The sequence below is a fragment of the Apteryx mantelli genome, chromosome 2, assembly GCF_036417845.1.
Source record: "Apteryx mantelli isolate bAptMan1 chromosome 2, bAptMan1.hap1, whole genome shotgun sequence".
Lineage (NCBI taxonomy): Eukaryota > Metazoa > Chordata > Aves > Apterygiformes > Apterygidae > Apteryx > Apteryx mantelli.
In genome coordinates, this window is record NC_089979.1 from 139,074,842 (window position 1) to 139,101,846 (window position 27,005).

At 38.4% G+C, this 27,005-nt stretch overlaps 1 protein-coding gene across 1 annotated transcript in view; it reads left to right on the plus strand.

Moving 5' to 3' along the window:
* The window catches only part of THSD7A (thrombospondin type 1 domain containing 7A), a 208,828-nt gene that overhangs the window by 70,246 nt on the left and 111,577 nt on the right, over positions 1-27,005 (plus strand). Inside the window, exons 2-4 of the mRNA XM_013941489.2 lie at positions 8,516-9,347; positions 24,527-24,775; positions 26,303-26,484. Coding sequence (XP_013796943.2) covers positions 8,516-9,347; positions 24,527-24,775; positions 26,303-26,484 — 1,263 coding nt within the window. The remainder of the gene's footprint in view (positions 1-8,515; positions 9,348-24,526; positions 24,776-26,302; positions 26,485-27,005) is intronic.

Genomic DNA, 27,005 nt, shown 5'->3' on the forward strand with positions numbered 1-27,005 from the left:
TCAATGCATGAGTATTTATTATATTAGAAAGCTTGTACAAACATATCTGCAGTGCTATTTGAGTTGAGTGTGGTGCGAGGCTGGGAGAGGACTAGTGAAAGCATCATATATGCTCTTCCTATCGCCATACTCTCCTTTAGATATGTGCTTTTTCTTGCTGTAGGAGATGGATACTGAGCTAGGTAGATCTTTGGTCTGACCCAGGATAGCTTTCTTATGTTCTTAGAAGGAGATGCAGAGCAGCCTTCAAGAGTTAACAATCAAAAAAGATAAAACAGATATACATTGGAGAGATGCAAGCAAAGGTTGATAAGGACTTTCATCCAACTTATGAAGCCTGCAAGCGTGTTTGCTCTGTTTATATTGTATGGGAATCAGCATTTTGTCAGGAGAGTATTATCTGGCTTTTCAGTCAGCACTGTAATTTGAGAGAGAGTGTAAGGAGAGGAATTTGAAAAATACATTAGTATGGTTTAGCACCATTTCTAAAGAAATTAAGAAATGTTCATGAACCAGCTTTATGTGTAAACAGACTGTGGGCTAAAGGAAACTATTGCGTATCTTACAGCATCAGAAGTATTTATTACAACATGACTAGAGGCTCAAAGCAATGTAATTGCTTTGTAGAACGTAGAAGCTCTGTTTCTCTTTAAAGCATGCTGCTTCAATTAAGTATTCCTTTTGTGTATTCATTCAATATTCATTTTGTCTGTTACTGCTGTACTATGTGTAGGAAATATATACAGTTAGAGGAACTAATGCTAAGATAAAGAAAGGCTTGGAGGAAGAACTGTTTTAAAATTTGAATAATGCTTGGAGAATTAACTTAAGTTTATTATAAGCCTAAAGGAAAAGATTTCATTACGGGTTACGACAAAAATACAAAGCCAGATAGTTCTGCACTGTGAGCTATCAGCCTTTCATGTTTGTGCACATGCTAGCGTACACTTCAGATTGTCATGTTGCACAACTCCTGAGAGCTGGAGACTCTTGATAGCTTTGGTGTAGGTAGTGATTTTCATGGTGTTATGCCTCTGTACATTCAAATTACTTTGGGAAGAAATGTGGTATGGAGAGTGTGAGCCCTCCTGCAGTTTATTTAAAAAATTGAATCTGCAGCCAGAGCAACAAAATAAATACAAGGATTTTTTTTTAAAAAGCACAAAGCAAAAGAAAACCTTCACCAAGTGAAACACGGTGTTAAAACTACCATGAATTATGGCACAAAAGGCCAATGCCAATCCTGGGAAAGCATGTTAAACTCAACAGTTTTTTCTAATCAGGTGCACAACCTTGTTTTAGTGACAACAGGTTCCTAATGTAAAAAAAGAGTACTTGCTGAAGTAAAATAAGTAAAATTTGGTTCCAGCAAGTTCTGAAGGTATAATATGAAAATTCTCAGTTAGGGAAGCACTGAGTAAGTGTCATACTTTTTGTAATTTTTATGTTAGAATATAAACTGGTATGGTTGCTCTTATGCTTATTTGTTGTGTGTTACATTTGTGACTTTAAGAGAAAGTTTGAAACAGAATTATGGTATGTTATTTACCATACCATAAATAGCATTGAGAACATGTGTGTGTGTGTATTTTCCCAAAGGATATTAAAGTGGGGGCGGGGAAGGACCCACACTTCAAAAATGACTTAATAATTGTATGCAAAACTGCACAGCTGGAAAGCAATCTAAATGCCTGATTTTATATACCTTCAAATTTGGTTTTATCCAAGTGTTTGAAAGTAGGCCCTGGGAAACTGGGTGAACACTGTCCGATTTATAGGTTAGATTCATCTACATCACACTATTTTCTTCTAATATTAGTTTTTGTATTTCTTTTTTTAACTTGAGAAATACAAACAACTTCAGATTCTGAAATTATTTAAGCTGCAGTGTGGCTAACACTCTCACTCACTATCAGGTAAAAAAAATTTGACCTAGGTGTGAAATCATTTGTAGGTATATTTAATTCTCCATTATCTTCCAAATCCTGCTTTGTTTTGCTATGTTGAGACTCCTTTCTTTTTATACCTTTCTTCCATATCCTGAATCTGTTTTCTTTGATGTGGACACTGTCTCGTCTGTTCTTTTCAACCTCTGAAAGAGAGGTAAGAAAGACAAAAGCGTTACAGAGGAATGACAGCCGAGGTGATCCATGGTCCCGCTGTTGGGGAGCACGTGCGGGAGTGAGTTGTGTCGGAAACAGGGCACTCGACAATTGCTGTGGCGCCTGGGGGGTTCCTCAACGGGTGGGTGAGATGCAAAATTACAGGGTTTATCTATTAATGACCATCATCATCTGTCTTGGCATTCCTTATAGTATGAATTATGGAATCTGTGTCTCCCAATGCTACCAGCTTGTCATGTTGGCCGTGTACCAGGTTCCATATAAAAAAAGCTATCACAAATTTATCTGGCATTAAGGCATTTTGCTATTTTACTTCTTCCTGATGTAGTAGACAATGTGTCTGTATTATTGCTACCCAGTGCCCTGTTTAGCCTTTCCTCAATTAGCTCTTGCATGAGATAAAAAATAGTCCATTGCAACAGCAGTTGTTTTTCCTTTGTCCTTAATTGTATAAAGCAAGTGTAGATAATATAAGCATACGATCCCAGCTTATACCCATGCTTACTGTATTTTCACTTAACAAAGTGGATCTGCAGGTGACGTTGCCTGCGGCGCTAAGCCTGTTTTATTCTCCGTGAGCGGCTGTTCGTTTTGCTGCTGGCCTGGCTCCACTCCGGTGGTGCAGTTTGCGTTCAGCATCGTCTCCCGAGCCCGCTGAAGGCTTTCTGACCTGTGTCTTTTCAACCTCTCCTGAGGTTTGCTGCTCATTCTGGGGCTGCATCTTGTAATGCTTGTGCCCTTCTGACTGTCAGGCCCGTTTCACCCGGTTAACCTCCTTGGCCCTCATCACAGCTTCGTCTTACTATAAAGAAATTTGAGGTCTCCAGTATTATTTAAGGCTAGCTTCCATCTAAACTGAAGGAAAGGAGATTTCTGCTAATCAGTTTCCCAGTGGTCTCTTTAAATGCAATCCTCTCAAAATACTCAAAACTAAGCTGCTCGTTGCGTTGTGCAGCCCAAGTTGCACAAACTGTTAATTTTTTAATTAACAGTTTTCTAAACTGTTTAATTTTATTAAACTGTTTAATGCGTTAAACTGTTAATGCTACTTACAGGCACCAAACCAGTGACACAAAATGGGTCAAAAACATTTCTCACTGAAAGTACAACAAAATTCAGATGAAATCAATGGAGAAACTCTCATTCATTAAAAATGGGAGTAATTCCTTGCCCTATGCTTTAAGACATGCTTGTTATCAGATGTTTGGGGTTTTTGGTTGGGGGTAGTTGGGGGCTTGTTTTGTTTTGTTTTTGTATTTCGAAGGGAAGAGAAGTTGAAGGGATTTTCACATAGCCTTATTTGCCCAGGATCAACATTCAAAAGAAGTTGTTTCTCTTTCAGATAGTGACAATTTTAATACTTGAAATAATGTATTAATGTGTAAGATAAGATGCTGAATACTATGATAGCTTGCTATGGTCTCACTGTGATCACTCTCTGAAATTTCGGAATAAATTTACAGTAATGGTTAATTCACTTACTTTCCTGTTCCCTAACAAAAATAAAAGTTAATCCTCCAGAAGCTTAGAGAGAATCTTCATATTGTATTTTGCAGTAATCTCTTTTGAAGACAAAGAATTAAAATGACATTTCAAACTCACTATGACTTCACTGACAATTTCTAACACTAAAAGAAGCTGACTTCCTATTTATTCCTTTACTAACCGTTTGTAATACACTGATTAAACAGTAAACTGATAAACGATGGTATTTTCATGATACAGGTACAGCTCAGTACGGGTAAGGCACAACACACACATCTAAATATGTTGAAAAAAAATCCCAAGAAACACTGCCAAGTTGGGCACACACATGTCCCACTGCCTCATCATAACCAGATCTGTGCAAAGGAGGGAAAGCAGAGTAGGTGTACAAAGACCGCTTCAGTGGGAGCTGGAGAACCTAAAGAATATTCATGAAAAGCAAATTAAAACATCACGTGTGATAATGAGGCCTCAATTTGACTAGACAGCTCTCCTAAAGATTTTTGGTTGTTGTGAGTAGTGTTTGTTATCAGCTGAGGATTTTTGGAGGAGCAGCTCCCCCACACCAGCCTCTCCACAGTATTTTAGTGAAATTTCCATGACGTACTGGCTCCTACTAGATTAATTTTTGTCCCAAAATTTCATATTCACATATGTTTATGGGTCATGTTAAGTACGAATTGACTTGCTCCTGATAACTGGATGTCAGTCTCTGTATTCCTGTTCTCTGCAGACTGATGTACGAATTTAAAGCTGCAGGTCAGTCATATACATAGGATCAGTGCTTGCACACTTTTCAAATAACGATTTAATATTAAAAAGTATGTTGCAGGTGATCTATACTTGGTATACTTGGTACAAGGTGGATCCTCATACTTCTGAGGATCATTTAAAGTCTCTGCCTTATGATCTTTTAGTCATGTACTGAGGATCTTCAATGATGTTTTCATGGTCAGGCAAAGATGTACTGTGAGCATGCAGTAGGTGCTTTCTCTTCAATCTGTGGCAATCAGAAAAAAAAACCCACAGTGGATTTAGTACTACTTTTTGATGCATTTCTTTTCTTGTGTGTTATTTGGACAAAGTTGCGAAGTCACTCTAGTCAGTTCAGGGACATTTCTTGGCCTGCTTCTGTGTTCGTTTGGAAAAATAACCATTTCTGGCCCTGATGCTTGCAATGTGTTTGAGGCCACCAAATTGGAAGCCAGTTATTGCAGGCTCTTGCAGACATCAGTAAAAAGAAATGGATATCTGTAAAGGGAATTGCAGGAGTGCTTCTCTCTCTCTCTCTCTTTCTCTCTCTCTCTCTCTCTCTCTCTCTCTCTCTCTGTCTGCATGGGCTCTACAAAGAACCTGTGGCAGCAAGTCTCCTCAGTTAGGTACTTAAGGTTGAGAACAATAACTCTTGGTCCTATAAACAAAAGTGGATAACTTAACTGAAGATTTCAAAGCAGTGTGCAACTGAAAACTGATGTAAGTCTTGGTTAATGTGGCTGACAGAAATTGCTTTCTAAAGAGAGAACAGTTTTACTATGTCTCAGAATAATATTGATCAAAGTAAGTTTCAGTTCATTTGTTTTTTCATGTTTTAAAAAGCTGAAGAAGGTAACAAAACTGAAATTCCCCTTCCCACTCCCACCTCTTAAGACAATTGGGTTAAAGTAAGCTGTTGAGATTGCTGAGCTGTCTTGTAAGGTAGATTCTTTTGACGTTAGCTTGAAACTCACTCTTTTAGTAATGAACACTAATCATGGGAAGTGTTATTTTCTTTTTTTTTTTATTCCTCTATAACCCCAAAGAGAAATGTCTTCTTGTTGTGAAGAACGGTACCCATTTAGATTTTTGTATAGTTTTAGTAGTTTTAATAGTTTGCATTACATTCCTTGAAGAAGTGGTTGGTGAACCCACCTTCAGAGTTGGGGAGTAGTGAGCATGCAAAGGAGAGAAGATTCGGGGAGGTGCAGGCAATGGTAGGGGTGCAGGCAGCCAGGCTGCAGAGGATGCTGGATTTCTAGGGACCAGCGAGCACGGAGCAGAGTTTGCTGCCACTCAGAAAGTCACTGAAGTGGTGAGCAGCACAGACTTGCCGCGGAGGCACAGGGGGCAGGAGGAGAATTGTGTACAACTGGCTTTATTTTTGTTTTCCCTTTCGCTTGCAGCTTGCTTTCTTCAAAAAAATCCCACCACTGAGCTTTACAGTTTTTATGGAAATGAAAGCTGTTGTAGAACTTACAGCTTCATGCTCTAACTGGATTATTTTGTACTGAAACTCAAAAATTGTATATATAATTGCATTTTTCCCTTAGCATATAAAGAACTGAAGCAACTTAGATATAGATGAGGGGAAGGATCGGATACATCACCAATATTAGCTGTGTGTCTTTACACGATCCTAGAGGTGCTGAGAAGTAGTTTGCTCAGAGGTTCACATAAATGTCATTGGTTAGTGCTCACCAGCAATGCTTTTCTAAAATTGCACACTACTTCACAGCAAAAGCAGAATAGTGCTGTGTTTAATAAATGAGCCTGTTTGTGCACCTCAAGGTTCCTCTGCACTGAAAATCGAGTTCTAAAAACAACCCTCTTGTAATCTGTTGAAGGAGCTTGTTTGATGCCCAATTGTCACACTCATGTATAGACTTTTCCTATAATTTTTTTATATTTACATTGCTGAAGGCAGGATTTGATGTACTGAGGCTGAAATTTTTAATATTTGCATTAGTGTAAACATGGTAATGAATTGGATTGACAGCTGTCAAGCAAAATTTTTAGATATAATGCACTTTCCTGGATAATTGATGATTTCAAGTTTGGTAGAATCCCAAAGCAGCAATTCTTCATCTGGAATATAGTAGTAAAGATCTGACCTGTAAAGAGGGGTTGCTTAATTGGGCACACGTTATACACAGGATGCAATGATGTGGTAAGACAGGAGTTTGCAGTTTGCAAGATGAATAACTTAGCTTTATGCTCAGCCACAGTTATGTTAGTATCTCTGCTTTAGTTGGTGTTTTTCTGCCATTTTATTCCTTTAAAGTTGGTAGTTATTTTCAAATAGAGTTTCAACCGAATTTTCTGAGGAAATGGTATATCGCTTAAGTCAGTGTAAATACCCTAAAAAATTGAATACAACAATGATTATGTTACTGGTGGAAGGCTGGTTAGAAATAAAGTAGGGTAATCTTGGTGAAATGGAAACGGAAATGTATTTAAGACATATTTATTTTCCTGAGTATCTAGCTAAACCTTGGAAACCCTAATTCAAACTTAATCTGCAGAAAACAGCGGAGGAGTTTCCATGTGCTGAATGCGTCTCTGCCAGCTGGTATTGCTATCTGGTATTAATGCTTAGGATTTTAGAACCCCAAACAAACTGTTCAGCTGCAGCGTGCCTCAGCTAAGTGTCTGCTCCATGAAGCAGCAGCAAGGAGCACAGAGACGAAGTGCAGAGCCCAGCATCAATCTGCTCCCCAAACTGCTGCTGCAGTTAATGTTGGATGAACAGCTGATAGTTCTGGTGAAGTCAATGAGAGTTTTAAAGTCCGTGGGAATCAGTAATAGGATACAGCTTCAGATTCCTTCCAATCATTAAATGAGAAAGTGTTTTAAATAATTTATATCTGTCATAATTCCTTTAACCTACTACCACTATTCCTTTAATAACCTGCTTTGGAAACAACAGAGGCTCAGCCCTGCAAATCCTGCAACTTTACTCACACGAACAGTCTTGTTACGGTCGCGGGGTCATTCAGATGAAAAGGAGTGTATGATCTGGCCCCAGATTTTTTCATGGAACATTAGCACTTCACGATCAGAAAAACTGTCTTCTGGATAACAACTGCTTGATAAAGTTTGCATTTGTTTAATGCAGGTAGACATTTTTTCTTTGGGAAATCATTATAGTTGTTTTGCTGAACTGCTTGATCTTTTCTTCTTTCATAGTAGGTTAATGCAAAACATGTAAACAACACTTTCCAGGTTAGATCTGTATGAGGGGGTCTTAAAAACAGAAAAATACCAACAGCATAATTCTGTCTTTTCACAACTAACAAAGATTCGGTTCTTTACCCTCTGATCTGTGCATTTTGTGCGTTGAATCTGGTGAATATAATATTTTTTAAAAACAGAAAAAGCAACTGTATCCTCATTCAGGGATATAGGTTTTTACTGGTTTTGTTGTTACTGTTATTATGATAACGTGGAGTACTTATCATAGACCTTATAGATTTAAAAAAGTAATAATTCATGTTCTTTTGTGAGTTACCAGTGCTGGTAAGTCTCTGTCTCCCACAACATATTCCATACAAGTCATTTCACAGGTTGTGTGGAACACACACTCCTTTAACATGCTTTTATTTTTTATTGTGGTTATAATAGAGGAAAGAGCAGAAGTGGCCTACCATGACCTGAAATGACCCCTATTTTTCAGAACATATTATGATGTTGCTCTCATTATTTAGCACAATATAGAAGGAAGAGAAAGTGATAATAGTTAACATCAGAATATAAAGAACAGTACAGCAGAAAAAATAAACAAAAGCTAAAACAATCAAAGAAAGGGTCTTCATGCAGGTAAGAGAAGATTAGATAAATGCCTTGGATGGAAGGACTTTGTATCCCATCTCGCTAGTCAAAACCACGTGATGACCGTGACTTCTCAGTTCTCAAGTGTGATTAATCCCTCTTTACGCTCTTGAAGTTAAATATTTAATTTGACTAGCACAAAAAATGAAATGTATCTGTAATCATAAAAATAGGAGATGATTAATAATACCATACTAATTCCTTTGCGGAGTTTCTCTAAGGCTGATATTTTTAGAGGAGCAGGAGACACATAACTGGTTCTGTGAGCTTTGCACCATGATAGAAGAACAAGTACAATGTCAGCATCTTGTCTTGTTTTCCAGGTCCGTGGGGGCGATGCATGGGAGACGAGTGCGGCCCGGGTGGCATCCAGACGCGAGCGGTGTGGTGTGCCCACGTGGAGGGCTGGACGACCCTGCCCACGAACTGCAAGCAGGTGGAGAGGCCAGACAACCAGCAGCACTGCTTCCGCATCTGCGACTGGCACAAGGAGCTCTACGACTGGCAGCTGGGCAGCTGGAATCAGTGCCGGCCCGTCCTGGCGAGGGGCCACGAGAAACCTGCCGAGTGCCTCAAAGGCGAGGAAGGCATCCAGGTGCGGGACGTAACCTGCATTCAGAAAGCCAACGGCGTCCCGGCCGAGGACGTCATATGCGAGTACTTTGAGCCCAAGCCTCAGCAGGAGCAGGCGTGCCTCATCCCCTGCCGGCAGGACTGCATTGTGGCCGAATTCGCCCCGTGGTCGGAGTGCTCCAAGACCTGCGGCAGTGGGCTGCAGCACCGAACCCGCCACGTCGTGGCTCCGCCGCAGTTTGGTGGCTCTGCTTGTCCCAACCTGACTGAATTTCAGATCTGCCAGTCTAGCCCTTGTGCTACGGAAGAAAGCATGTACAGCCTAAACGTGGGACCCTGGAGTGCCTGCTCAGTGCCCCACTCACGACAGATAAGGCAAGCGAGGAAGCGAGGGAAGAACAAAGACAAGGAAAAGGACAGAGAAAAAGCAGTACGGGATCCTGAGGCTCGTGAGTTAATTAAGAAGAAGAGGAATCGAAACAGGCAAAACAGACAGGAGAACAAATATTGGGACATACAAATTGGCTATCAAACCAGGCAGGTTACATGTACTCACAGAAATGGGAAAACTGCTGCTTTGAGGTAATCACTATTTATTAATTTGCACATCTTTATTTGTCTCTATTTCCTTTTAAGTAAAGCATGCATAATTGCACACTGGTGTTATCTTGCACAGGCCTTAATCTCAGTGTAGCACAGGCACTATTTCCAATTTGGACATCGCTCCTCATGAAGCATGCAAGCTGTGCTGATGATCCAAGTATCACATAAACGTGCACTATTAAACCACACTAGCTCCATAGCCTTTGTTTATCTAAGTAGTTTTCCCTCAAAAGCTGGATGTTACTTATCAAATGTCTCTTTTCTTTCTGTGAGTTTAGGCAGGACTTTACTCCATAGCGAGTCATACATGTTTGGAACAGGTGATGCCTCTGTTACTGCTTTTAAAGCCTTGGGCACAAGGAGTAACAGGAGATTGAGATGGGTTTGGCAGACAATAAGTGTAGAAAACAGAAAGAAAGATGCTGCATGAGAACACAGCAGCTATTCTTTCCAATACTTTCAGTTTCGGAATAGAAAAGCATGAAATACTGTTTGTCCTTTTTGCTTCCTATGGCAAAATTCGTCAAAAGGAGATTGTGAAACCTCTGTGTTTCTTCCATGTACCTTTGTTCACATGTTTCTTTCTCTTTTGCACCTTTTTGCTATCTGTTTTTTCTGATATTGAATGCTTCACTTCCCATGTTTTCTTCTACATATATATTATTGTTCAAGGGTTTAGGCAATCACAAATGTTTACTTAACTCTTTCCATAGGCTTCTGAGTACGTTTCTGTCACCATATTATTTTTCACTTGGCAGTTCTGCCTGGCATTCTCTTGCTAGCTCATGTTTTTTCCTTCTTGTCCCCTAGCAAATTTTGCTCTAGTTTGAAACCTTTTGATTTCTCTTTTACCTTTTCCTGTCTGTGATGTGATTGAGCTTCCTTCCCTCTAGAACAGTACACGGTTAACCAGTTTAACTTCAATTGTGAAATGAATGAGATATCCTGCTGAATCAGGTTGACACCCACTGCTGCTGGAGTAGCATTTAAGAACTTTCTGCCAGGATATTTTACTCTGGAATTTTTGTTATACCAATTAAAAATTCTATCACAGAACTGTAATTGATTCAACCATACCTGTGAGAAAGCATATATTACAGTTTTTCAGGTATAGTAAACAAGTTTTTTGAGTATATTTAAACTCAGAAGTTCAAGTAAATAATTAAAAAATTTCATTTCTCCATGCCTGAATATCAGTGTCTAACTGATATTCTACAGGACCCACCTCCCCAAACACAGTAAGTGCTGATGTTACGTCTAAATGACTTCTTATCTACAATCTACTTATATCCCAAAGTGAAGAGTGCTTTGTTTTCCTAACCTATAAGCAGACTGGGGACAAAACTGAACAAGCAGGAAAAAGAAGCATGGGGAGCAACTAATTAAGCAGTAGTTCTTTTCAAGCTGAATGTGTCAAGCTGTTGTGCCAAAGGCTAGTGTCATGTTGGGATATATAAACAGGAGTTATAGCATAAAGAATCCATACATTCTTCCTAGCTACTCATCACTGGTCGTGGGTCATCAGGGACATGGTGGCTTTGGGCACAAGAAAGGCAGTGAACCAGTCAGGGAGGATCCAGCAGTAAAACAGGAGAATGAAGAGAGGTCCCTGCCTGAAGGAAAACCTGAAGGAATTGGGTTGTTTAGCTGACAGGAGGGGCATCTGAGAGAAGATGTGGAATGTCTTGAGTATATAAAAACCGAACACAAGGAAGAACTGTTCTCCATGTATTATGGAAGTATAGGAAGAGCAATGAGGGACTTAATCGCAGCAGTGCTGAATCAGGTTAGATTTTATGATGAAGCTCTGGAAAAGATTGCCTTGGGAGTTTGTGGAGTTTCCATCTTTGAGAGTTTATAAGAATAGTTTGGAAATGCACCTGCTGGGAATGACAGAGATACAGTAACCCTTTGTTTCCGTAGGGTAACACGAAGTGAGGGTGGCTGCAAAGACTTCTGATGTCCCTTCTAGCTCTGGTTTTCTGTGGTTCTTTAAGGTCTTGACCCTTGGTTAGATGTCCACAGAAGGACTCTCAAAATTAGCTTGCTCAGGCAGACCCAAGTTTTGGCTGCAGCACTGTCCCTGAGTGCTGGTACAGGAAGAGGTTGCCTGTGCCTTTTCCTATTCCAACCTCTCATCAGGCAGCCTGCCCCATGCGCCAGGCCATGAACATCATTAGCCCGCAAGCAGATGGAACAGTTTATTAAACATACCAATAGTAGGTGGCAACCAGCTAATCTGTTTGAAAATCCCCGCATTTTTGAAAGGTTAACCATATCATTCAGAATTACTACATTAAAAAAAAGGGAGGGGGATAAAAAGAGAAACATTTGTGGACTGAATGAGGCTCTGATAAATGGTAAAATAAAGATATAAGTATACCTGGCAATCAGTTCCATACTTTTCTCGTTATCTTTATACTAACTCCTTGAATTCTCTCAGATCAGTAACACTATCTTAATTTCAGTTATCTCAGTGTACTATCTCAGTACTACACCAAATATATGCATTTTAGGCTGTAGAATAATTGCTCAAAGGAAATGGATGAAACCCTGTTGCCTGAGGCAGTGAAACAATAGATAATATAATGTAGGAGCCATTCTTCACAGGACAGAGAATGGCACAAATGATATAATGGATATTTTCATGTTTAATGAATATAACTTTATGTTGTAAATGCACAACGGATTTCTAAAATAATAGTATCCCCATAAAGTTCAGTATAGAATCTTTTTTTCCAATTGCATTGCTTCGGGTGAAAACAAGAAACTGAGATTTTATGACTCGTGTGAGAAATTCTAGCAATGATACCTTGGCTTTTACAGACCTATCTATCTGTCATCTATATATCTATCTGTTTTCTTTATGCTGCACTCTTCACTTTGTGGACAAATACCTTATTCTATGATTGCCATTCCAGAATATGAAGCAATAGAATTATTTTTTCTACCCAGGTTGTCAAGGCAGCCTGCTCAAATGGTTTTATAATCTCCACCATATAGTAACTGTGTTACTAAATAATATAGACAAGCAAGGTGACTGGAAACCTGCCATGCCCATGTGAAATGCTCTTCAGTTTGAATAGTCCATTTTCTGTGAGTTTTGACTTTAGCAATCAGAAACAATCAACCCCCTGGTGCATGAGTGAAAGAAGAGGAGAAACCCTCAGGTGAGTAATATTTTTGCAGAGGTAGCAAAATTGGTATGGAAAAAGGGTTACAAATAACAAGTTTCAGAGGGGTGCTCCAGAGAAAATGATTCTGTAAAGCTGTCAGCAAAACTTCAAAAAGGCAAATTCTCTAGACGCATCAGCACACCAAGCATGGTAAAGAGAAGTGGAACAAGAAAATCAAAGTGTAATTTATATACTTTATTGCCAAGTGAACAATACATAGTCTCCTGTGAAGGATGAATATTGGATTTTGTATTGCTCATTCTGCAATAATGTACATGTTACATGGTCTATATTTTCTCTCTGTTTCCTTTAGGCTGACATTCTGGTGCACTGAAAATATTTTAAAAAATAGAAATAAAGTTATAAATTCTGTTGGAGAAGAGAGAATTCGGTAATTAAAGCAGACCTTAAAATGACTGATCTGGATAGCTAACAAAACCTGGACAGTGTTACTGTTAGCACAGAGGACAATACAGATCCTATCAAATGTTTTCTGTCTTTCTGGTGCAAGTGAAATTTGCCAGAGATCACACAGAGAACTGTTGGATCTAAAGCTATAAATGCAGGAAAACATAACGCTCAAGTATTGATTCATTTGGAGTTACAAATCTATTTCATCATGCTGCACTATTAGAAGTTGAGATGGTTGTGCCTTATGTTAAGCCTATCGTTTTCTGTTATAATATGTCCTCTGTTTCTGATAGCTTCTACTTTGCCAAAATTTTACCATTCAGTCTCAATTGTCTTCCTGAGCAGACTTCTGGGGGAAAGTTTAGTAGAAATATTTTGGCCATGTTTGGACAAGTCTAGGAAAAAATATTTTGTTTTAGCATTCTTTAATTCATACAACCATCTACTGAGATACTTTGTTAAGATCCTGCTGGAATGGGGAACAAATTTGAAATCCGGATGGATTTGGGCAGGTTATGGTCATAGGCACGCAAGTATTTGTAACTGTAAGAACATGCTTCTCTCCAGAACTTGGAACAAAACAAAAGATTCTTACTAGGCTTGTGCATTTTGGCACTTCAGCAGAAATTTTGAAATTCACTGACAAAAGTTCCCCTTTAGCTGTTGGTCTACACACATGGTGACAGGCTGTGACGCTAAAAGTCAGCTAGCTCAAATGGCTGCAAACAGGACTGTATTTAAAGCAGTTCTGCAGTTATAACTAGCTAATAAGAAAAAATATATGTTCCCAGAAATTTCTGCACTATTTCTTTTCTCACTGTCCATCATCTAGGTGTAGATTCTTTACCTTAGTTAAGCTGGAACCAAAAAGCCCCTGCCTGGGGTGGGGGGAAAATAGAAGAGTGAAAGTAAGAAATGGTCCCCACCAGCCCTTTGGCTGCCGTCCTCTGAATTGGTTAATATTTCCTTAGCAGCACCTTTGTGGCAGAGACCTATTTGTGAAGCTGAATGTTATTGATGACTCAAAACTGAGAAATGAAGAAGCCACAGTAAAATTTTATTTATATATAGGTCTTTATTTCATTAATGAGAAATCACATTGCACAAGAATAACAGAGCATAATGATGGCAAAGAAGAACATCCAACCAAAATGTAAGAAATACCAATCAGTTCCCGGGCAACTTGCTTGTCATATACTCCTTGCTTAGAAATAGCCTACCAAGAGTCTGTTTCCTTCTCTGAGCTGCTCCATAAGAGAGCAGGCAGGCAGGGTGATGTGTGTGAAGACAACGGTGACTGCTGTGGAGAAGCTTCAGGGAGACGGGCTTAGGGAAGCTGAGGACATAGCAATGTGGAGAGGCCAGCTTATACACATGAAGGAGCATAAGTGAGCTTTGGCTTGTCTCATTGAGGACCTGACAGGAACATGCTCACCTTTTCTATATTACTGGAAATATATACTGGAAACTGCACCTGTGTAGCTGTTTTGGTACAGGAAGCCTTCAAGCTCAGCATGCTGTAAGGGTTTAGCTACCTGAGCTACCTGAGAACAGACCTGTAAATATTATGTTTTTGGATAAGGAGCTATTTACAGTTATCTTGATAAATTAACTTGCACATTCTCTGACTACTTCCTCTTAACGAATGTAGTACAGGGAAGAAGATAGTTGTCTTGGAAGAAAAAGCTCCTGATAACTAGAAGCTGCAGGGTTATTGTCAGATGCATTGGAATATAAAAATGTAAAGTATCATTAGAGAAAAGGGATGCAAACATATTGCTTTCCTAACATTTTTCATTGTGTTTTTAGAATTTCCATGAATTTGAAAGTCAGAAGCATCCTGTAGATTTTTAATGCGATTTTGGTGGAGAGAGTAGTTTCTGTGGATATGCATAATATTATTCACTGGGCATTCATTTCTGTTCTAAGTACCTGCTTCATCATTTTATTGAGGCTGCTGTTTTGACAGTGGCTTGTCACTATTGCTATACTTTTAACACACCATGCCAAAATCTAGATTTAAGATGGAAACGTGCACACTGCACTGAATAATTGAAATACCAGCAATGAACCATTTCTTTCTCCACGCCATATTTTAATGTTTTAACACTTTTCATATACTGAATGGTTGTTTTGTTGTTTAAATGACATTCATATATTTTTGAGCAAAGCATCAAAACTGGATACATTTCTAGAGCGTATTTTTATTCAAATACAGGCATTTGATCTTATTTAGCAAAAGGTAATAGCTTGTGTAATGATGGTCAAGCTACATGTTCTGGCCATGAAGTCTATGAATGTTGAATTTCTACCCTTAATTTAATGGGAGATTAAAATACTCAGCGGTAAATGGAATTAAGCCCTGAAATCTTTAACAAAGATTCTTCTGCACGACACTTCTGTTCATCTTTTCTGCATCATCGTCAGAGAATTTGTCTATTAATTTGCTTCAAGATGCCTAAACAAAAAGAATACTCTCAGAAAACCAACTGAGCGATATTTTTCTGAATTTTTTTAGTTCTTTATATTGATATCATACCTTAGTCTGTCATATACTATAGTAAGTAGTCACATAGGTAACAAACAAGAATGTTTTATTTTTTTAGGGTTATTTTCTTCTTTCTCATATATGACTGCTCAGTGTAGTCTTGGGACATAGAGAACTCCCTAGCCCATGTGAGCTGAGCATCCTCTGAGGAGGTGTTGTCCCGTGAGGAGTGGGATCTGCACAGGAAGGGATCGCTGGGCGCTGTTTGCACTAAGAATAAACGGCCAGTCTAGCTCTTGGCCCAAATGGTGGAGACTGGAATTAGACCACTGGCATTGACAAAACTAAACATCAGTACAGGGAGCAAATCTAAAATAATACCTAAACCACAACTAATATTACTAATACATTTTTTCTTATTTTTTCTTCAGTATTGCATATTTTTAGTCACAAAGTTTGTCATTGTTGTTTCTTTGCTGATAACTTCATGAATCTAACTTTTATTTAGAATCAGAATAAATACTAATTAATGGTACACAGAGGGTAAGGACAGGACAATATATTCCCACAGGCAAAGGGAAACCCTCCCTCTCCAAAAAATAAAGTTTTAATAAGTCATCAATGTAGACCATTGTCAAATAATTTTAAAATTAGCGCAGCAGGTTATCTATAACATTGGCTGTGCATACCTGTCACTGTATCATTGGACTGTGAAAGGTATTACCTCTCCTGAAAAACTGCATTGTTTTCTTCTGGATCTCTCATGGTATGTACAACAGTACTGCAGCAGCTACTGTTGCCATTTATTTGGATGTAGCAGAACTTATTGTTGCTTTGGCCATATTAGCTAATGTATTTTTCCTTGACACAGTAGTTGTAATCTCTATTTTCTTCCATAGTGTAGAAAGATTGTTGAGGTTTTTGTTTTGTTTTGTTTTTCAAAACTGTTTTGGCTGTGCATCTTTGTTGGCAGAATTAATTAAAATTGTGAAAGGATCATGGGAAAGTAGTCTTGTGAAAAGCACTTATCTGGACAGTACTTTAATTGTAAATGAATAAAAGAGTCCTCATTGTTTCTGTGATTATAACAGCCCATTATACTGTGAGGTACTAAAGGTTTCTTAGAACAATATACAATATGGCCAATAATAAACAGTGCAGCTGTGGGAAAAATGAATCAGGACTATGTCATAAGGGATACTCATTACACTTGCCACTAGGAAAAAATACAGACACACTTTCACTAACTTCTTTAAAGGAACAAGTGTATACCAGCCATAAACTGAAACTCTCAAGGATGACTAGACTTTACATATTGCTTTTTACATCTTCACAGTAAATTGTAACTCCGTTGGGATGATTTAGACTCTGGAGTGAAGTCAACTTTCTACTATTCCTGCTGTCTAACACCTGCTTGTTAAACAAAACTACTTTTTTTCCCCCCATTTGTTTAATTCTATTTATGAGAAAAAAAATAGATTTTCTTTATACTAAACATTTTATCACTTCAATTTGCTTCAAAATTCAATTGTACCTTTACTCCAGGAATGGCTTAGAATTCATTTGATTGGATTGTCTTAAAGGTTAATGGATCCAAGAGACTTTATGAACTCTTTGAAGAGAATGCTGCATAGAAAATGTAATAGCTTGCTGTAACACATTGGGACTTTCTGCTTGTGTCTTGGCTCTGTGAGTTAACTCCAAAATCCCAATTACTTATACAGAATGTCTTTTAAGGTTCCATAGTAGTCAGATAAAGAATGAGGAGACACTTAACCATCAATATTGTGATTGGAATTTGATCCTAAATAACACAAAGTAACAAAAACTCTGAACTCAGTATGAATATTGCTGGTTTTCCTCATAGCTCCTGGTGACCTCCAGGCTGGCAGAGTGATTGTTCAAGGTTGCCTTAGAAAACTGCACAGGTGGTTACCCCTGTTTCAAAGGTTGATTTGACCTTTAGGCCAGCCTGTCTGTTCCTGTGGGGTGGTTCTCTTACAGGGCATGAGAATCCAGGCTGGGAGGCTGTAGCCAGATTTCCAAGTGGTGTAAGCATGCACTTTTCCGGGACATGACACTAATGTGCAATGTGGTGTATTTTTTACCCCTTCACCATGAGAAGACAGTTACAAGAAGTAGATGGATACTTGGGGAAGTATTACTAATACTTGGGGAAGTATTTCTAAAACTCATTTCTTTAAGCAATCTACTGCATGTTTAGGAAATCTGAGAAAAGTAAGAGATTCTTGTATTCAAATCCCTGCTTCAGTTGCCTTATTGTTTTAAACATTCTGTGAGAGTTGGATGCATCTTCTTTCATGGTTCTAGGGTATCTCTCAAGGACCTGTTTTTCCATCTTAGGTTGTTCCCCCCCACCCCAGGAATCACAAATGCATCTTCTGATTCTTTGCCAAAAGCTTCTCCTAGCTTTGGTTTGCCCTTCAATTAAAAAGGCAACTTCTACAAGTCTGTCTCCTTATGTGTGCACGTGTATGCGTGTGCGTATTTTGGTTTTCAGCTGCTATACTAACATCTAGCTCTGGTGTTCTCTGAGCAGTTTTTCACATTTCCAGGTCTTCTTTCTGCAGACAAATTGTTTGCTCAAATGAGCTTGTGTGTCAATAGTTTTCGTCTTGTGGCTGGTGGAAAAGATTGAAAACCATTTTGCTAATGGTATTTAATGATACAGCATTTCATGAGATCAACCAGAATTCAAGACAGACTCTTATGGTTCCTCTTGATACAACTGATTGTAAGAGATTGCTGATGCTCTGCAGGCCATGCAGGGCTGGAACTATGGCATCTGTGGATGGTTCAATTATTCTGCTCTGAGGGAGTCTAACGTGGTTTTTTTTATCTGCCAAATAATCTTTGCTTTTCATCCTTAGTATTTAGATGAAGGCATTTTAAAAAGTATTAAAGGAGTCTGGATTTCTCATTAGCATGTTGATTGTACTTTGATCTAAAGCCTTCAGAAGCAGCTCCCCTTTTCTTGCTAAATTGCTGAACTACCTCATATAATGCTCAGTATAGGTTTCGTCCAGTCACTTAGTCTTGGTTTTGATTAAGTCTTCTCCACTTCTCTCCAGTTATTAATTCATTCATTCCATCTTGGGTGTATAACACATGATTATATTAAGTTGTTGGGATTTTGTTTGTTTTGGAGTACAAACAGAGCTTGTGTTCTTTGCTAAACATGAAGCAGTCGTCTTCAAAAAAAAAAAAAAGTTGAAAGTCCTTTCCCAAAAGTCCTGGCATTGAACTTTTCAGCAGGCAGAGGAGGGAACTGAACCTATTCCTCTTATTGATCACTAAAACATTTGTGATGTCTAAACCCTGGGGTATTGTATAATCTGACAGAGGCAAGGGGAGGAAGAACACCACTGCTTCCTAGGCTTTTTTTTGGTCTGACGATGTAGGTATGTGTTAGGTGTGTTTTGACAATGCCTGCTGCACTGAGCCCTCCTTAGGGTAGGTAGATACGGGAGCATGTGCATTCCAGTTGTGGGCTGTTAGGTCACGCAGTGGTGTGGAGCAGCCAGAGCAGACCCATTGGTGCACCTGCAGGGCACTTCAGAGCCACAGGGGCAAAGAGCTGGTGGACCTAAGCCACCATCACATCTAGTGCTGATCCAGGCTTTAAAGTTCACAGTTTTCAATATACATGTAAAATTCTGGCTAAATCCTTTCTCAGTCCAGCTGTAACTCATGGCTTTTGTTGACTGAGAGTGCCAGAAGTTTATGTTGGCATCAGTCTCCCTCCTGAATTGTAGCCATGTTATTCATTTCAGAACAATGGAAAACTTTGTATATAATCAAATGGGAAATCAGCTAGAGAAAGAAATAACTATATCAGAATTCCAAGAAAATGTATATAGTGAGTGAAAATAAGGAATAATAACTGAGAAAATGTCATTAGAAAAAACTCAAAGCTGAATATGGATAATGATGAAAGAATAAACAAAGGGAAATAGTGTAAAAATTATTGAAGATATTATTTGGCTTGCATTAATCTTGTCAGTTGGGGTATATTACTTTATATAAGTAAAAAAATTAAAATACAATTCTTGTTAAATATGAGCACTGGTGAATGAACTGAGTATGGTAAATGACATGTTCTCCACTATACGATCTTATATTGAAACTACAAATCCTGCTTTGGAGCTCTGTTGCATTTGAACATGAAGAGCAGCTGTAAAGAGAAAAGCCCCAAACTGTATGGTTGATCTTCAAAATGATTTCTCCTTAAAATATGCATGGATCCACATTTCCATTAATTTGGAACTTTGACCAAATATGCTAATTTGCAGACACTTTGGGAACTTGCACAGTCCTCAAATCCAGGCTCATTTTACATCCCAAAGTTGCACATGCAGTAGAAAGGACTGGGTTACAACCTGTGATTGTAGAATATGACTATGTTTATATAAAATGAGACTAAGTGAAGAGAACTCTTGGGCCTGTCAAAGAGATGATCGAAGAGAGATGTTACAGAAGTCTCAAACTTACATATGCTATAGAAAAAGTGAATAGAGTATGGTTATGCAAGGCATAAAGCCTGAAAACAAAATGAACAGTGCAAATTTAAAGCAAAAAAAAATTATTCACAATTAATAGTAAGTAATAAAGTTCCGTAACTCATTGTTTCCAAGATGATGTGGAAGCCAAAATTTTATCTGGGTTCAGATTGCAATTAGGCAAATTCATGGAAGAAAAATCTATAAAGGGCTCTTATACGCAAAGATACAACTTCCTGTTCAGGAAGTCTTCAAAGCACAGTTTGCTGGAAAACAGAAGGGTATGTTGCGAAAGTATGACTTGCCCTCTTTCCACATTTGCCTGTTTATTGGCTACTGCCAAGTCAGATATCATTTTGCATGGATTACTGCTTAGAACCATTCAGCCATTCTCATGCTGTTATTTATCTTTTCTCATTAACTATTCTTTCTGCTGATCAATCCAGCAAAAGTAGAAAATCTCTTAGTTATACAGGTAGTATATATAGCTCTTGGAGTGCAATGAGTCCTACTACCTTGATTAAAACCTCTTTTTTTCCTATTCATTCTGCATAAAATTGAAAGATCAGTAAGTAGTCCTATGATCATGTGTCTGGTTTTGCCTCCTGGAAAAAGTAAAAACAAAAAACACCCCACAAATACACAACAAAAATTGTTCCTAGTTGGGTTTATAGAAGAGGGCATACCAATTGTCTTTTCCATGACTTTTCTAAACAAATTCAAGAAGTTGTGAAACTAAGATTACAGACATCTGAACCGGTCACTGGCATATAAAATCAAGTTATCCTGATTTAAAAAATTTGTAAACATAAGATTCACTCTCTAATAGAAATTTGTCCTCAAAAATAATTGTTTTTACCTCTTGACTAAGCTAATTTTATCACATATCTTAAAGCTTGCCTCCCAAAAAAGAGACCGCTTTCAACCACACAGCTTGCTCGTTTGTACACAGGCACCATGATGCAATTTGCTCCAGGCTTATGCCTCGAGTTTCAGTCTCTATTTATGTGCCCATAGCCTTAATTGTCTCTTAAATTACTTTGCCATTCCTAGGGGGGATTTACTGCCCAAAGCAATATTTATTTTTTATTTATTGCTGTAAGAGCAGAAGTGAGGCTACAGAACGTGAGTGAACACAAATTCCTGATCACACATCTCCCAAAGAGACTGAGCAGGAATTATGTTCTGTATTTTACCCTGTGAACCAGCACTACCTTTTTTCTTTAGTTCATTTATCTGATCCAAGTTTTTGAGATAGGAATAGTTTTGATGCTGGCTTATTAGCAACAGGACTCATTCAGCCCCTGTGATATTTTGCTTAGGATTGTCTTCTCTTTCCACTGTATCATCTACCTGTTTATATACCATAAACTTCCATTCCCCACTATACTTGCATTTTGTCTTCCTTGGCACTTCCTCGATCCACAGCATTACTTCAGTTTGTATAATGCTGTCTCTCCTGTCGAAAGACAGATGCTCAGGAGACTGTCCTTTGAATGTTTTTGCGGGATTGAGAGCAAGTTGCTGTAGACTTTTCCCCTATGCCACCTCTTCTTGTAACGAGTCTGCCCCCTTGGCTTATCAGAGCATCTTAATGTAACTCATGTACTTTGTGCTCCCAAGCAATTATCTGGGCAGAGTTAGCCTGGTGGTTGGGTTGAACGTGAGGACTTTTCTGGCCTTGCCTGCCCTATTTGCACATCTGTCTTTATTTATAATGGATGCTTTGAGGTGACTGAAAATGCACAGAGGATGGAGGTGTTTGATGCAGAACTTCCAGTGGTTTGGATGGTATCAGGAATGTAGAATTAAGATTTCTGTTAACTGTCTGAAACATTTGTGATTTAAAAAAAAAATTTAGCCTGCTTGACCTTCTCTCTGTTAAGTAACAATTCAGAACTTCGAGGTTTTCTGTATTTGTACAGAGAAAAATATAGTGGATATGAAAGCATTATTTTGGGGGTGGAAGGGAGACGTGGAAGCCCTCCCTCCTTTAAGTGATCCCAGCTGTTTACCTGGGAATTTTCTTTTTCAGAAATCACTGGGTAATACATAGGGATTCTATGATTTCTGTCTAGGTAGTCATTGACTGTCATGCTTTACCTACTTTGTTATATAAGATCCTTAGATTTTTAGATTCATATTTAAGATGCATAGATTTTATCTTCTGATGTTACCTGCCCACTTGCTTTTTCTCCTGTCAGAGGATTCATGCAATTTCGGATAACTAAATCTGAGCCATAAGTCCTTTGGAAAGCGCAGAGTAATCCACATGAAATGAAGTTTCACTGTAAATTATTGGTGAAGATCAAATCTGGAATTTTAGGTACTAAAATCACACGACTCTTGTGTGTGACAAAGGGAAATTCCCAGCTTTCACTTAGAAATTGATCTGTGCAGTTGCTCAGATCAAATATTTAAAGGAAGTGTGATCAAACTATTCAGCTAATGTATCACATCTGCTGAACTTTAAAAATAGCACATATGCCTTTCAGAATTAACATTTTTCTATAATGTAGTATTAATAATAGTTTAATTATGAATGTCTGTGTATATAGTTATCTTCACTGAAACATTATGAAAAAGATCTGCTTCTCTTGGTAAAAGTTTGAAAATCCTTTGCAAATCTTCTGAAGGTGTCAAGAATCAAAAAAGAATTAGAAAAAAATCCTTGAAAAATGGCAAGGGACTTCTGGAACATCAGATTTTTTGTTCTCAAATCTCATGTGAAATGGGAGATGTATAGAGATATAACATAAAATTTAGTGCAGATTAGTTCAGTTTCAGGTAACTGGAATGCATGTGCCTGGGACAGGGAAAGGTAGTAATGGGTAGAAAGGTTTGTAATCTACTCTGGAAAGATCTTTAACTCCAGAGAGACTGAAGCACTTCCACAGTCTCTTTACACTTTACATCATGATCTGCAGACTTCAGCATCATGGTATTCAAAATTACAGGGGCACCAAAAGTGGGAAACCTCAGATAGTCTTTTTGCACATGTAGCAATTACGGTGTAAGGATCTATGAAAGAAAAATTTTGATATCTACAGCTGCTGTATGCTGTATGTTAGATTCTTTGTGAATGATATAGTAGTGCTTGGAATCTGAAAAGTGTCTGGGATCTGCAGGAATATTTTGAAAGGTGCCTAAACTAAGTTAGCAGGCCTGGCCTTAATTTTTAAGTGGAGTTGGTTTATAACTTTCTGTCAGAATGTTTGTTCAATGGAGAAAGTTTATGAGAAAACTTCTTTTTTCCAGTAGACTATCTCAATTTTGTCAAATTTTTCCATTTGATTTTGTTCAGAAAATCTGAGGTAAAATTACTTTTCAATTCAACTAGCTCAGAATATGTTTTTTAACTGATAAATACATTAGTTTTGAGGCCCCTTGCACCTCAAGGCTTCATTTCTCCTATGCACCAAACTTTTAATGAACTTGCACCCTTTCTGTTGCAATGGTGATTTCTCTTTTCAGGGAAGGAACCAATCTCTGCATGAGGCCAGTTGCAGCCAGTGTGCTGCCCCATGAGCCTGCTCTGGGGCAAGAAAAATCAATAACAGAGACACTTCTTTTTTTTTAATTAGTAAAACAGCTTCTGAGAATGAAAATGAGTCTTTCTCATGTAGCAGCTCTCCCAAAGAAGTTTAGAAGCAGATGCAAAGCCCACAGAGCATCTCAAGTCCCTGGTTCATTTTACACATTATTAAGTGATCTCTGTCCACGGATACTCTCCACCAAACCTGCTTTATTCTTCGCAGCAATTTTGTGCATGTGCCCTGGCAAAATGTGCATCTGATTAAACTCGGCCTCAGTCACAGTATGAGTGCAGAGGCTGGTCATTTCTGCTCTCTCAGGTGTCATGTCAGAAGGAAGCTTGGGAGGAGGTGATGATATATGACAATCTATATAATATGTGAGTGAAGCAATCAGATGGAGAAAGGAAAGAGAACGACAGCCTCCAGGAGGAGCAGGGAATTAAGGCTATGGTTTCACTCTAGCAGGGAAGGCTCTATTTTAATGGAGAGATCATCTCCTCGAGCTAATGACATTCCCCTTTTAGACCATGAGGCATTACTGTGGCAATATACCAGCTGTAACAAGGTAAATTATTAATGACCAAGTATTCAGGATATTTGACACTGTATTTTTAAAAAAATTATAGTCTGGAAGCGAGGAGAGGATGACACCGACCACTCGATTCTCTTCAAAAACATTTTGTGAGCATCTCTGGTATTGATCCTTCACTTCTTTTTTGTTCCAAGCAGAAGTAATAGAGCAGATCTAAAAATAAAAAAATCGGTGGTAAAAAATAATTTCTTCTTTTGTACTTCTACATATGAATGAATTGATTATGTCTAACTATAGCGAATCTCATGTATCTGTTTTGAGTCAGTTTAACCAAAAGTAGTTTTGCCTCATCTTCCAAGATCGAATACTTGTGGACTGGAACTTAACAGCATTACAAATATTTACTGATATGCTTGGTGCATTGGACAGCACTTTTCTGTAGGAGTTCATGACTGTCTGTGAGCATGTGCTGAAAACTTTAATGCTCTCTTACAGCTTCTGCAAACAAGACAAGCTGCCAGTTACTTTCCAGTCCTGCGTGATCACTAAGGAGTGCCAGGTATCCGAATGGACAGAATGGACCCCGTGCTCCAAAACTTGTTTTGACATGACGACCCCTAAAGGGAATCGTACGAGGACACGGACCATCAAACAGCTTCCCATTGGCAGTGAAAGCAACTGCCCAGACCTAGAAGAAACGGAGCACTGTATTTCTCAAGGGGATGGAGTGGCACCCTGTATTACGTAAGCTGGTTCATTTCAGTTCTCCCCATGCTAAAATAAATGGTTTAAATTAGGTGTGCAGGGCTGGGATTGTAATGCCACCCAAATCATTATTAAAGTCACTAGAAACAATAGGTTTGGTTTTTGTACCTTTTGCATGTTCAGTGCTGTTCTTAAAAGGCTGAAGTCTGCAAATAGCTGCTATTATCGTGAAATCACTTCCTGCTCTAAATATGGGAAAAATAACAAATGCATTTATCTTTGTTAGTGTTAAATTTTTAAAGGAGAACATGTTTGTATAAACACGGTTGCACACAGGTCCATAATAAATCAATTTTATTAATTTGTCAGTGATCTTTATCCTGCATAACATTTCTCCTAGAATCCTTGTTTTCTGAAATACTCTGTTTGCAGACAAAATGTTGAACATGGGAAAGAGCTGATAAACATCTGTTTAGCAGCCAGACTTTTCTAGTGAGACTCCAGTTAAGGCAGGACTAGGCCTCAGATGAAAAGTAGGAGAGGCTAAAAGAAGCAGTAAATAAATTAACTCTTTTTAAAGTTTAGGAGAAAAGACAGCAAGCACTCTATATTCAAGAGATTACCCTAATCTTATCAACTAATTGAGATTAGTATTAAAGTCCCAATTGTGCTTTATCAGACTGAAAACAGGGTCTGGGGAAATGTTATTTGATGTTAAGCCATTTTGCATCTGTATGCCTGAATGTGGTACATAATTTTCATTTAAAAGTTGAAATGTCATCTTTCCCCATCTCCAGCCACTCTGGGAAGCAGTTCACTTGATTTAGCCTTAAGTACTTGTTGGGTAGAGAATTCTGTGACACTTCTTGCAGTTCATAATCCTGTTTGGGCTTTTAACTTGGAGTCACAGATCTTCTTTCCTGTGCATTCACTGATTAGAAAGCTCACAGCTTCTCGTCATTCATCAGTACCCAGCAGGGAGACTTCAGCACTGTAGAGAAGCCGTCTTCATCTTGACAGTGAAAAATAAACTTACTGAAATGTTTTTCTGAAATAGTAATAAAAAAATACAATTATCGTTTTGCCTTGATATTCAGGGAAAACTTCTGTGCCTCTTATCAAGGATGAACTAGAGGTTTGGGGAGTTGGGTTGATTTTTTTTGTTCCCCCATCTCCTCTTCTAGCTCTTATGTTTCTCAGTGTGCACATCTAAACAAATGCCAAGAGTCACACTCCTGAAAGTCAGCTTATCTGAACATAGACCTGTATTTCTCTGTATATGAAGATTTTCTTCCCTCCAATAAAATATTTATATGTACAGTGTGTTTCAGGAATTGAACAGGAAAGATCTTCCTAAAAACTAATGATTTCAAAAGTGAAGTAACAGATGCAATGTTTCCACTTGCATAGAATATCAAACAATGCATCTTTATGTACAAGAAATTGTGGGGCTCCGTCCTGTTAGAAAAAGGATAAAAATGTTACAGTGTATTGACTTGCATAACTTAATGCTGTGTAACATGGCTTCATGATTTTTAAAGACCTTATTCACCAAATCTGATGCAGGTATGGTTGGAGAACCACAGAGTGGACAGACTGCCGTGTTGATCCTTTACTTAGCCAACAAGACAAAAGGCGAGGAAATCAGACAGCGCTGTGCGGAGGTGGCACTCAAACCCGGGAAATGTACTGCGTGCAAGCTAATGAAAATCTCCTCTCCTATTTAAATACCCTCAAGGAAAAAGAAGGTAAATTTGATTCACTTGCAATTGAATTAGTATGAAATCAGAGCGCTTCAGCATTCCAGAGCTCCTTGACATCCTTTGTCTTCTGTCACAAGTGCCTTGTTTCATTACAGGTTACTGTCATCTGTGTTTAAAAAAAATCTAGTTGAAATGAAAATATATAATTGCAGGAGCAGAGATTTCATTCTTTATTCTGCAAATATTGGTTCCTGGCTATGAATTACTTTTTCTTAATACTTACTGAAAAATGTTGTCTTACATGAAGGATGTCCCTCGGTTAAAAAGACCATGGAAATGTGGATCAGAAATCCTAAATTCTATTCCTGAATCTACTGCAGATATCCTGCATGTCCCTGAGCTGACCGATGTACTTCTGAAGTTTGACATGTGGGCAGAATATGCGATTGCTGGCATGTAAACTCAATATAGAACTATATAAAAAATACAACTGTTTTAATTCTCAGGGTTGATTTTTTTTCTTTAGTAGATTTGGTCAAGTTTTATCTTAAGTCATTTTGAGGCCT